Here is a 13,968-nt window from a genome sequence, read left to right as displayed (position 1 = left end):
TCCAAAGTAAATGCAAAAATGCAAAGTAAATGTGTTAAATTGATTCAACGATTAGCCGGTTAACCAATTACTCGGTTGAAAAAATGCTAACCGATTAGAAAATTTGTAATCGATTGGCCGGGTTATTTGTGGTAAAGAAATACTGTCGTGCCTGTATTATATGTTTTTAGAAAAAAGAGGGGGTCGTAATATTCAAAAGTCTAGGTGATGTTTAAATATTTACAACTTTAATGACTTATCAGATTTGATAATCTTCAAAGTAAAAGTTCATGCAATACCGGTAATTATAGTCCATTTTGTAGGTAAAACCTTTTTGTAAGGACCCGGTCAGGCTCTATAATGCTTGCGTAAAATAAACTACCAAGCAGTACTAGTTTCACACTGATAAAGTAGGCGCTGGGCCAGCATAATTTTAACATGGATTTTATAATCAGTTCGTACCATTATAATGCATGACAATGAGGACGTACAAGTAACATACATGTACATTTCTGGTCAGAGAAAGATACATTATTATGCAAAGTTAGAGTATGGAAATAAAAATGGAGGGGGTACGCCAAAATATAACAGAGGTAAGACTAAACCATAGTACTGGGTGACTTCCCAATGTTTTACGCATAATAATACTAAAACAATAAAAAATTATTTACTTATCGAAACACTCTTCATACTGTTTTTCAGGAAACTGAAGTTAAAATAAAATAAAATAATACAGTAATTGAGAATTATAATTCTTAAGCATTAACTGGTTAATTACATGTAAACGACTAATCGGTTACCAAATTTTCACCTATTGTCATCCCTACTAACTAAATACTACTGTGTTCATAAACAAGATGTTCCATGCTTGCACCTCTGGTATGTCCAGACATACATCGTACAATGTTTATTTAGTAGGGGGAGGGGGGTAGAGTTGAGACAATTGCCTTAAATGTATTACTAGTGGGGGAATATGTTATGATTTTTATTATATTTTACAGTTTATTTTCATTTTTTTTATAGTACATTATTGTAGAATTTTGACCTTGGACCCGATGCAATCTTTGAACAGCGATATTTAATAAGACCTCATGCAGCTGTACCCACAATAGCCATGTGCCGTAAACCGAAGGTTATCCTAAGGGGTGGGTATGATTTTAGGAAATAAATTCGATTTCCAGGGCCAACCTGAATACATATTCGTTATATCTATATAATGTTTGAATTTTTATCTGTTAGGATGGAGCCGACCGCCGCACATGTTGTGCAACTTTCAGTGGCAGATTTAAGCCCCCCACCTCCTAACATTTTCAAATTTAAGGTAAATCGTGGTCTCTTATTTAGAAAAATGTACTAAACGATAAAACAAGCAACAATTTTTTCAACTCCTGGAGAATGAAATGACAAAATATTTTGATTTCTGGAATTACTTTATTGGGAGAACTTAATTTTTTTCAAGAAATCCTTAAAATTTGCGTCATAAATTAGTTAATTTCACCTTATAAAATATGATAGAAAATAGTACATATATATATATATATATATATATATATATATATATATATATATATATATATATATATGTATATATAAATTCACGGTGAAACACGGTGTAATGAGCAATAAGATATCACGACAATGTTGGCGTGAGTGGCACACAATTAAGAAATATATGAAATAATATTGAATATAACTTAACCAAATTTTGTTCCGATCGCTATCCGCATACTTATACCTTATACTGATCGTTTGAACTTTGTATGCACCCACTTTGATTAAAAATTAGCGTGTTTTTATAGACAATTTTTTTTTCGTTTGACTCAATGTTTACTGCAGAGCGAAGGCCCGGATGTTCAATCTATCCCCGATTGACCTTTGATATGATATGACGTCGGAGCGTCCAATAGGACTATATTACTATACATGTATACAATATTGTATACATATCACGTGTTGATTGTCTTCACATTTAGACCTAGCATTTCGACATGAAAGAGAGATGTACAAAACATAGTATTGGTTTTACTTTAAGTATGGGGAACTATGACAGAATATATCTCGAAAAGCCTACCCCCTCAAATGTTGGGCCTAATATAGAGCTGTCGACCCAAGATATAATATATAGAGAACTGGACTGCTGACACATTATTTAGAAATGGCAGGATAACTTGAGTTCGTCTAATTACATTGAGTGCACTGTGATACGCTTATGATGTACATTAATCGTTCTTTTTATGGCAGTTTTCTGGGTCCCTTTATACATTTTCTGCTTCTCATTCGCAGTTAACATTCAATTTGATTAAAAGTCAAATCGAGTAGTACATTGCGAAAGTGTCGGACGAAAGTAGAGAGAATAAAAGAGTTGTTAAATAGTTTACAATACTCTATTGATAAACACAATTGTCCATTTTTCGTGTTTGTACTGAAGCAGTCTATATACTTGTATTTATTTCGGTCCAATTTCTGTAGTTGGAGACGATCCCTTTAAATTGTAAAAGTCAACCGTCGATTGTAAAAGTAAGTCTGTTCGTAAAACTCCATTCTTAATAGACAAAACGTCGTCAATGTAAAACTTATACGGTACCAATTTTGATACACCAGATGCGCATTTCGACAAATAATGTATCTTTAGTGATGCTCAACCGAAATGTTTGAAATCCGAAATAACTATGAAGGTTTAGAGCTAAATATAGCCGAAAACAGCGTGCCAAAAAAGTGGAGCCAAATTCGTCCAAGGATAAGAGCTATGCATGAGGGAGATAATCCTTAATTTTTAAATGAATTTCTAAATTTCATAACAGCAATTAAATATACATCCGTATTTTCAAGCTAGTAACGAAGTACTTAGCTACTGGGCTGTAGAGAACTTCGGGGACTAACAGTCCACCAGCAGAGGCCTCGACCCAGGGGTCATAATGTAAAACTTACGGTATCAATTTTGATGCACCAGATGCGCATTTCGACAATTAATCTCTCTTCAGTGATGCTCAACCGAAATTATGAAATCCGAAATAACTATGACGTTTGAGAGCTAAATATAGCCAAAAACAGCGTGCCAAAAAAGTGGAGCCAAATTAGTCCAAGGATAAGAGCTATGCATGAGGGAGGTAATCCTTAATTTTGAAATGAATTTCTAAATTTTATAACAGCAATTAAATATACATCCGTATTTTCAAGCTAGTAACGAAGTACTTAGCTACTGGGCTGTAGAGACCCTCGGGGATTAACAGTCCACCGAGTTTTTTTCTTCTTGCTTAGAAGTTTTGAATAAATTCTGCTTCATATGAATATAGATACAGGTCAGCTAATAAAGGAGCGCAATCCGTGCCCATGGGAAGTCCAACATACTGTTGGGAGATCTGATCACCAAAAACCACGAGGATATTGTCAATGAGGAACTCTAGCATATTTTTTTATTTCAACTTCAGAGTACTTGTGCGTGAAATCAGAGTTATGTTTAACAAAGTAAGTTTTTGGATGACTGATCACTACATATGCATATTTCCTTTTTCTATTTTTGTTACAGAAGGAAATGTCTCTGATGTCAACATTCTATTTATTAATTTATCGCGATGAATGGACTTGTATAGAGTTGAAAAGTCATAGGTTTGGATGTTATTGAATTGGAAACAGTTTTGCGATTCCAAGTGTACTAAAAGTTCTTTACAATCCACATTTGATTAATAACACTTCTGGCATATGTAGTATAAAATGAAAAGGAAGGTTTATTCGATTGGTTTACGTTCCTCAGAGGAAGATAAAAAGACATTAACAGTAACAAGAGATATGATCAACAGGAGATGTTATAGAAATATAGATATATATATATACTCCATGTGGTAACATTGAAATGGGTTAACTTAAAATTTTAATAATGATAGTGAGAAAATGGGAGATATCAGTGTATCTAGTGTGATGTATATATTAAAAAAAATGGTTCAATAGATATAGAGCAAACAGTATGTTCTTATATCTTATCTCCTTTAAAACATATGTATCATTACTAAAGTAACTTAATCTGAAGAGTCGAATCACATCCTAGGCACCCGATCCCAGCTGTGGTGTGTCCAGGGGTCCATGTTTGCCCGACAATTTATTTTGTATTACTTACAGTAGTTATGAAATTAATCACTGTTCGTTATCTTCACTTCTCATTCTAAAAAACCCCCAAAGAACGCTTAGCAAACTTGAAATCGCAATTCTTTTCTCAAATCAACATTAAAGCGGATAACTTTTCAACGCTTTACACGACCATTCCTCACAATGAATCAAAGGCTAGACTTTTGATATCATAGAGAGCCGCTTCTTCAACAATAATGGAAAACGCAAATCTTCCTATCTTGTGATCAGTCATCCAAAAACTGCTTTGTTAAACGTCATTCTAAATTATGCACAAGTACTCTGAAGTAAAAAAAAAATATGCTGGAGTTCCTAATTGACAATCAATCCGTGGTCTTTGGTGATCAGGTCTTCCAACAGTCTGTTGGAATCTCCATTGGCACGAATTGTGCTTATTTTTTACCTGACCTGTTTTTATATTCCCATGAAGCAGTGTTTATTTAAAAACTTGTAAGTGAGAAGAAAAGAAATATATTGTTGTGGCCTTCAATACGATATTTAGGTGTATCAACGACGCAATATCTATTAACAATATATGGTTCCCACTCACGCCGTTAAGTGAGAAAGTTTCCCAGTTTACTTTCGGAAGGTCGGTGGTCTCTTTCCAGGTACATTGTATCTGGGTTCTCTCTTCCACCAATAAAAACTGAGCGCCACCAGATAACTGAAAAATTGTTGAGTGTGGCGGAAAAATCAATCAATCAATCTAAGTCCAAATGTTTTTGAGTGTGGTGGAAAACACTAATCAATCAATAAATGGGCAACAGGGTTAGTATCCAATAGAACAATTTTGACCTAAGGTCAACTATGTATATGTATTATGTATGGTAGGTTGTGTGTGTTTTGCAGTGGCAATATATATGGGTAAAGGCAGTTAATAGCCAATGACAGACCTTTTCAAGAGATTAATTGTTGAAATATATTAATAATCTAATATTAATTTCGACCCCGTTGATGCTTCATGTTTTCTTAAATACTATGAAAGATATAAATTCTTCGATATGAAATAACCTGAAACAAAATCGCTATTAAAGTGGAAAACCCTTCGCTCTACGTCACAATGAGATGTGAATGCGGAACCATGCTTCTGTTTTCCGGAATTTGGTATTTTAACGATTGATTTTACATGGCGATACGAATATCCGATATCGATTCATTTGAGGGCGTTCTTATCATGAGAGGTGAATATAACGAAAAGTAATCAATCTCATAAATCCAACAAGCCAAAAAAAAATTAAAAAAATTAGAGAGTTGGGCAAACACGGGCGCCTGGACACACCAGAAGTGGGATCAGGTGCCTCTGTGGCCACATTTAAGTTGAACGTTTGTTTAAAAACGTGTGTTCTCACTGAACAAGTTAACAGGTGTTTTAACCTGGTAATACGTTAACTGATTAAAATTGACACTCTCAATAAAGCCATTTGTAATTATTTGTGGGTTAAATCTCATATGTTCGTAAAGTTTGATAAGCCACTTAGCTCCAAGTTCTTCCATGCGTGTTTGGGATGAGTCCTTGTGGACAAAAGTGTTTTCGTCCGCGTTTGACTGTTTCATCTTACGTTTTCAAATTTGATGAATGAAGTACATAAGAACCAGTATCTCGATTCCTTGCTTTGTTTTTATGATTGAAAGGGGATCATTACGAGTGATTTCAATTTGTCAGTGTTTATATACAGACAGTTAAAATTCTGAGTGAAAAATTGAAGGAAATGTAGTAAAGAGAAAATCCAATGTGTTTGTTGTTTTAATGTCAATAAGTGTGAATTTTATTGTATAAGCTGAATTAGATACAGGAAGATACAAAGAAACTGCCCTAAAATACCCCGTTTTATCGACCTAAGACCTAAAGGTGTAGCATTTTACCTTCATAAATAAAATAAAGCCGCACACTTTTGATGTTGTACCAACTCCAAAAATAAGTGTAGGAGATAAATGTCGTTCCATTCAGGTAAGACTTGAAATCAATACAGCTCGGTTGTGTGGTGTATCCATCCACCAGTAGATAGGAAGGTAGGTACAGGTAACCATAAAGATACCCATCATAGGAATACAAGCGTGTCTCTTTCTGTAGAACTACATTATCGGTACCTACAACAATGATGATACACGTATTGTAACAATTACAATGTAGACTTACGTCCTAACTTAATACAATTAATTTCTGCCTCATTCAATAATCTTTTCACAGAAAATACCTCAAAAATTAAAAGAAAATACATACTGATGTGAGATACATCTACTTTTATATAACTAATTCTACTTTTTTTTTTAAATCAACCGATATAGAATACTAAGCTATTGAATTCATGGTGCAGTCTGTTCACGTATTACCACTTCTGTGGACATAATACTCCCTATTTACTAATTACATTTACGTCTGTTACATTCAATAACATCCACTGACCTCGCAAGTCGATGCGGTATATTAATTTCTATTCTAAATGACTGGTATGTTTTGATAAGATGATAAAAAATCTACATACATCCGATGCTACACTTTTACATGGATATATTGAATCATATACTCATGCTACAGTTTGGTCCTGTGTAACTAGTATTGCAGACATAACACTCCCCGTTGTTTACGTCACAAACTTCACAGTTGTCGTTCTTGATACATGGCTGACAGTCGTTTCCAAAGTAATCAGTCTCACAACCTAAATTGATTTAGAAACCTTATATATCTAGTCATTGATGAAAAAGTTAGACTCTTACTACTAAATATAGTTGTTTATTATTCAGTACATTTATACTGATGTTTAGATATTATCAGAAAAATAAAGCAGCATTGTCGTCGATTATAAGAAGTATATTTTGATTTTGATTAATGAACAGAAAGGTATTTTAAACTGAAAACTGGAGTGATATGTGAATATGAAAGGTGAATATAACGAACAACAATACAAAATAGCAAGTTGGACAAACATGGATCCCTGGATATACCAGAAATGAGATCAGATGCATAGGAGGAGTAAGCATCCCCTGTCGACCGGTCACACCCGTCATGAGTCCTATAGCTTGATTAGGTAAACACACTCTTGATTTATTTTTACTTGTGATCATTTTTACTTCAAATCATAACAAGTAATTGATACTAAAAGCTATTGCTGATATATATATATTAAGATTAAATATTTTATTTACATCTCAAGCACCTGAAGTATGGATTCTTATCCCCCCTTTTTTTCATACCTTTTTTGGATTAAATGCTACATATTCATTAATTACTTATTTTATCAAATTTAAGTAAAAAGAAATAACTGAGTACAATTATAATCTAAGTAACTGGCACCTGAAATATGGAGATCACAGAGTACGAATTTGTTGTATGAGCCATGTGACTGGTTCGCAAAGACATTGCTTAGTCTCGAAATCATCCGAAGGGTCTCGGTATTAATTGTGGATCAATCGCACGACACGTTATAAATTCAAACTCTGTGACCTCCTTTTTGGCTGTCAGTGGAAGAGATAAAGTCATGTCCGATCAATGCACAGAATATTGTGTCAAATAAAAGAGATGAGATGAAGAGACTTGTAATATGACTTCTCCCCGACCTGCCGCTCGCAAAACTTCCTTAGGTAACGCTGTAATTACTTGGAAAATGTGCCCCGAAACGGGGACCCCCTGTTTGTTAACAATTTTTTGTTTCACACCTTGTGTATTTTATTATACCTTATTATACTAGTAGAAGGCCAATCTCTAAAGCTTACAAAAAGCGTGAAACGATTACATGAATCAAAAGAGGGAAATTCATACAATTCAGAGAAATTATTGCCACCACAAATATTACGAGGGGGGGGGGGGGGGTAGTAATATCCATACTTCAGGTGCCTGTGAATTACATTACTTAGATTATAATTTTACCTAGGTATTTCTTTTTACTTAAATTTGATAAAATAAGTAATTAATGAGCATATAGCATTTAATCAAAATGAAATTCCAAGCTACTTATATATGTCATTACTTAGAATTAATAAAGCAAGATCAGGTTCCTAATTAAAAAAATCGGGTGTTGGATTCAATCAATCTGCTGCCAACAAGGAACAAGGTGCGTGCGAAAATTGATTTCTCCAGACGCCATGGTGAATGGAAGATGAAGATAACGAACAGTGATGAATCTCATAACTCCTATAAGTAATACAAAATAGATAGTTGGGCAAACACGGCCCTCTGGAGATGTGCATACGATTTAAGGAGTTGATTTAATTATTCTGAAGAGAATCCAGATGATTTGCCCCAGTCATTGAGTAAGTAATTGTCCTAAACGTGGCCTTGTCCCTCTGTAATGGATTTTGAGCTATAAGGCCTAAATGATGCTATCTTGTAAATCTACATTTTCATTATTTCAATGAATTCCTCTAATTCCTGATGAATTGATTCTTTTAATTTTCTGAAATAATATAAGGTTATAATCCTTCTAGATGCAATATTTAATGACACTAATATTTTAGTCCTCTCGGGTGTTTTAACTTTTGGGTCATTGGCCTTTGAAATAGGATTTTAAAAACTTGATAAACAATATACTTGATACACTTCTGTTGAATTTTACTTGAAACTCCGTCTCGGGGTATCACCCATCTCAGTGGCTTCCCGATAAAAAAAATCAGTGTTGTACATTATTAATGCACCTCTGTGCACCTCGCACCATATGTTGTCACAATGAAAAAGTACCCCAAGACATACATGTGTCATGGGTGTATCATTTGGAAAATGTCCTAACTACTACCGTTATCATGAAACGTTCATATAGAAGAGTCTTTAGTATCTTTCCATTGTTTGCAATTTCATTTTTTTTCAGAATGAACTTCATTTTAATCAAATACATAATTCTTATGATCACTGCCTAGGTTGATTTCAAGTCACCATATCGAGAGCGGTAGCATACAGACATAGGTCAACGTGTAAAGTCCCTGAATGATTTAGAATGATACTTCTATTCATCCAGGTGATACTCTTATTTGGGAGCACAGAAACTCTGCTACATGCATTTGTGAGAACAGAAAATTCATTTATAGTGAATCGTGACAAATGGATGGAACAGACAATAGGATTGTGGTGGGTAATATGTAAGTGTGGTGACCAAGTATTGAAAACATTAAAGAATTTACTGTTGTTATAAATGTTAATTCAATGAGGACTTATCTTTTCCACAGTGTATTGTAATCGGTTATTTTTTTTTCTTACAAATATTCACTACTTATCAATATTGAATGTTCATATTGATGTGAAGCTAAATGTACAGGTTGAAGTTATCTGAAGTGCTCATTTATTGTAAGCCACTGTTGTAAGTCCCCATCTAATTGTATGTTTTACATTAAATACATCATAATTACATTGCACATTGTGCTTTTGTTGTTTTCAATTTTTTTTTTCTATTCTTTAGAAGATACATTTTTTTTCATATTGATTTCTTAGGATCAGATGCGGTAAAGTACAATGGATTTAAAATTGCATGAATCGACAGACATAAAATACCTGGATTACTGTATATAAAGATGTATAGAAAAGTTTATTCGAGCAGAGGGACAGTAGATTCAGGTGTTATAAACGATGAAACTGAATCCTAATCTATTTTGTGTATCTTACAATATGTAAGTAATTTCTTGCAGTATTACAGGGAAGTAATAACAAACATTTTATGCACTAGGTAGCCGCTCATAAATCATATAAAATAGAACCTACGTTACCTTTAACTCTAGCATTATGTGTTTTACCATAAATAAGTAGTTCATTTACTAAGTAAGATGATGCATTATAAAATAGGTAATTCTGTAAATAGTTAGTAAATAATTTCATAAATTCATTAATTCATCCTAATTACTATTTATTTTTACAATTACGTAAAGTGTTGGTTCATTGTATGCTATTCTGACTACTTGTATTACTATCAATTTACAATATTTTGTTATTCAACATCTTATTTCAAAAACTACAAACAAAACTTCTCTTAAGAGTGTAAAGTTATCCGAAATCACAATTAGTGTGCCAAGAACGGTCTAACAGACGGTATCAAACACATCAGACAACATTTGACTCAATCATATGTTGTATTGGAAAACTAGATCAGAATAGCGACCATAAATATTGCAAAATATCTAGAATTTTTAATTTAGATTACCTCGTGTATGACACATTGTGAAACTCACCATATATTTCTATCTCGCATAACTCCAATTCTGTAGTTTCTCCCACGTGATCCCAGAAATTAAAATAGATCCATCTTCCAGTTCGTTGAACATCAACCTCTATTGTTTGTGGAATGTCTCTGATATATGTCTTGTACACGTAAAAAGGCCAATCGTGCGAGCTATCGTAATATTGCAATGATGTGTTCCCTGAATAATTGCCTAAAAAGAGAAGTGTGTTATACGCACTACACTCTACACCAAAGTGGAGGGTGTGTTTTAAGACAATACTTATATAGGATTATATGATGTATTTACAACCAAGATTCGCAAGGGGGGATATAAGGCAGCAGGCGCAAAGCGGTGAAAGAAAGTAATTTGGGAGGGGGTCACATCCGCTCAGGTGGGAAATCCTTTATTTTTTAAATGACCCAAAGTCATTCATACCGAGAGTATTTCGCATATTTCATGTGTTAAACTATCTATTGATTTTATGTGAAAGGGGCATTAAATGCCAAATATATTTATATCCTCAAAATCGGACTAACGACCGTCAACAATTTTACCACTGTAATAATCATCAGAGTATTCAAAGGATCTCATCAAACATTCAAGAAAAAGTGAGGATTTCCATGAAAGATAACGAACAGTGATCAATCTCCAATGATAGTTGGGCAAAATAGATAGTTGGTTAAATTTATGCGAGAAATCCCCACCAACAGTTTTGTGGCTTGTTTGTTAAACAAACATAGATTAAAACCATGGTAAACTCTGCAGTTCAGATATTTAAAAGGGGTACTATCTTACCTTAAGCTAACATTACTGTGTTGTGAAAAGACGAAGGAGACAGTGCGACAGGGTAATGCCCCCCCCCCCCCCCCCCCCCCCGTCAGTAAGCCCCTTCGCCAAACGTTCGGCATTTATAAGTGATACCAATAGTCATGAAGTCGAGTGTTTTTAATCATAGAGCCACGGCATTTGACGTAGTGTAAACGTAGACAATATAGGCGTGGCCTGCGACGATGGAATATCCCCCGAATCCTTCGTAAAAAGAATTCAACCACACTATTGGTAGTCATCTTAACTTTCTTCATATCAATGTTCTCATTGTACCGAGGTTTGGGTGGTTGAGTTTACTAGAAAAAAAATGTATCATCACTCTTACGTATATAACATTCACAAGTCAAGCGTTTACCGTACTCATATTCAAACTCAGCCATCTTTGTTTTGAGTACAACCCCGAGCAAGCTTCAAAGCTTACTGGAAAAAAATATTGAGCATGTACTCCATTTCAGAATGATTTTATGAGCTTTAGCAACCTTCAATTTTGAGTATGAGTATGATTTACAGCAGATATTTAAGTATGCAAACGCGCTCAAAAAAGTTTTATGATCTCCATGTCTGTTCTTTATTAAGTGATACCCAGTCCGGTGACCATGGTCGGCGGACCTCTTGTATCTTTGATAAATGGCTGAGATAGTGTTTTGTAAATTTAACACCATGCAATTCACGATAAACTGTCATGCCATTGTGGATTATCAAGCGATCATTTTTTTTAGTTCTTTTTTCTTGTCTGTTTTTTTTGTTTTGTTATTGGAATAAGTTAATGAAATAAAATATAAACAAATCAATGCTATTTTTTAAGAAAAAGAAATGTACATAATAAATGCCTTTTCACATGGTTATCAGGGATTAATCAGATCCCACCTCTGGTGTGTCCAGGGGTCCGTGTTTGTCTAACGATGTATTTTGTAATGCATATAGGAGGTATGAGATTGATCACTGTTCGTTATCTTCACCTTGCATATATAGTATCTGTGTGATTCCAGGTTAAACATGCGTGCAATGATCATACATTGGAAATTATTGACATACCTTTAAATTTAAGCACTGACGATTTTATGTTGTAGGTCTTTCCGAGATCGACCGAGATAAAAAAGCGGTACCCTTCAAAGCTCTCACAAGTGTTCATGATATTCCCATCCGTTAAGTTTCCACTGTTAATGGGTGTATAGTCTGGATTGTAGTGGTAGCCGGTAACATTCCTCCCGAGTGCTATATTGTCTTCAATAATATGATTAGAATACATGAATATGTTGATGAGCTCTCTAATATTTCCAGGTAAATGGAGTAATCCGTATTCAAAATCATTATGAAAGATCTGCCCAACAATGTGCATAAACTACGTCAGAGAACTTCGTGGTTTCTTGCACATTTTAAATCCGGTAATGGAACTGTATCCCGTATATAGTGTTTCTGCGTTTAGTAGAGCCGAAATGATAAACGAATTAGATAGGTTACACGAAGAATATGTTTGGTTCTAGTTGACAAAGCATGTAACAACATTGTCTTTGTTTGTAAGGCTCAACTGTATTTTAAACGAACTTTGCATCACTTCCACTTTTAGTAATCGTACTTATACTTTAAACACATTTAATATTCCAATGAATTGATCGGATGAATATCAGTTACCATACCTATACTGGATTCCTAAACTTCATAAAAACCCTTATAAAGATACATTGCTGGATCCAGTAAATGTTGTACTAAGCTCCTATCATTTCCCACGAAGATAATTAACAGCTATGAAGGAGAACCTTCAAACGTACTGTGCGAATACAAATGGATTATAAAGTACTTTTAGTAAACCTGAAATCACAAAACGTTTCTCAAATCAACAACATCAAAACCTAGTACTTTCCAACTCATGACACGACCATTCCACACGATAACATAAAGACTAGGCCTTTTTGACGTCATAGACAGTTGCTTCTTCAACAAAAATGGAAAACACAAATATTCTTATCTAGTGATCAGTCATTCAAAAATTACTTTGTTAAACGCCACTTTGATTTCACGCACAAGTTCTCTGAAGTTGGAATACAAAATATGCTGGAGTTCCTAATATTCGTGGTCTTTGGTTATCAGGTCTTCAACAGTCTGTTGGAATTACCATGATCACGAATTGTGCATCATTGTTAGCTGACCTGTTTGTATATTCATATGAAGCAGAATTTATTCAAAAACTTTTACATGAGAAGAACAAATCTCTCGCTGTGACCTTCAATTCGAGATTTAGATATATCGACAATGTATTATATATTAACAATAATAATTTTCATTCATGTGTCGATTCAATATATCCCACTGATCTCGAAATAAAAGACACCACAGAGTCGTCCACTTTCGCTTCATTCTTAGATATTTCATTGAAAATAGATATTAACGCCAAACTAACAACTCTACTTTATGACAAACGGGCTGATTTCAACTTTTTCATCACCATCTTCCTTTATCTATGTAGCAATATTCCATCATAACCTGCATGCGGTGTTTACATCTCTCAACTGATTCAATACACAAGAGGTTGTTCCGCGTATGATCAGTTTTAAATCGATTACTGACAAACAAGTTGATGATACAGGGGTTCCAACCGTGTCGTTTAAAATCAGCAGTTCGCAAATATCATTGTCGTTATACCGATATATTTTGCGAATACAACCTAGCATTGGGTCAAATGCTGTTTGACGTATTTCATGCCGATTGTTAGTCAGTTCTTGGCACGCTGATTTTGACTACGGATACTTCCGTTTACCTGATCAAGGTATATGGCTCACGACAGTGTGCGGTCGACTGATCCAACCTCTGGTATGTCTAGGGATCCGTGTTTTACCAACTCTCTTGTTTGTATTGGTTATAAGAGTTATGCGATTGATCACTATTCGTTATCTTTGCTTTTCATTT

General features: G+C 34.3%; 1 protein-coding gene across 2 annotated transcripts in view; it reads right to left on the bottom strand.

Moving 5' to 3' along the window:
• The window catches only part of LOC125657435 (uncharacterized), a 74,979-nt gene that overhangs the window by 46,403 nt on the left and 14,608 nt on the right, over positions 1–13,968 (bottom strand). Inside the window, exons 2-5 of one of the 2 annotated variants that reach the window (XM_056147398.1) lie at positions 12,100–12,288; positions 10,246–10,446; positions 6,624–6,755; positions 5,962–6,186 (exon numbers count right to left, since the gene is read on the bottom strand). In XM_056147398.1, coding sequence (XP_056003373.1) covers positions 5,962–6,186; positions 6,624–6,755; positions 10,246–10,446; positions 12,100–12,288 — 747 coding nt within the window. The remainder of the gene's footprint in view (positions 1–5,961; positions 6,187–6,623; positions 6,756–10,245; positions 10,447–12,099; positions 12,289–13,968) is intronic. The other variant, XM_056147399.1, reaches the window with a different exon arrangement.

Source organism: Ostrea edulis, chromosome 8 (assembly GCF_947568905.1).
Source record: "Ostrea edulis chromosome 8, xbOstEdul1.1, whole genome shotgun sequence".
NCBI lineage: Eukaryota > Metazoa > Mollusca > Bivalvia > Ostreida > Ostreidae > Ostrea > Ostrea edulis.
The sequence above is the reverse complement of the archived record's forward strand: the minus strand, read 5'-3'. Positions and strand labels throughout refer to the sequence as shown.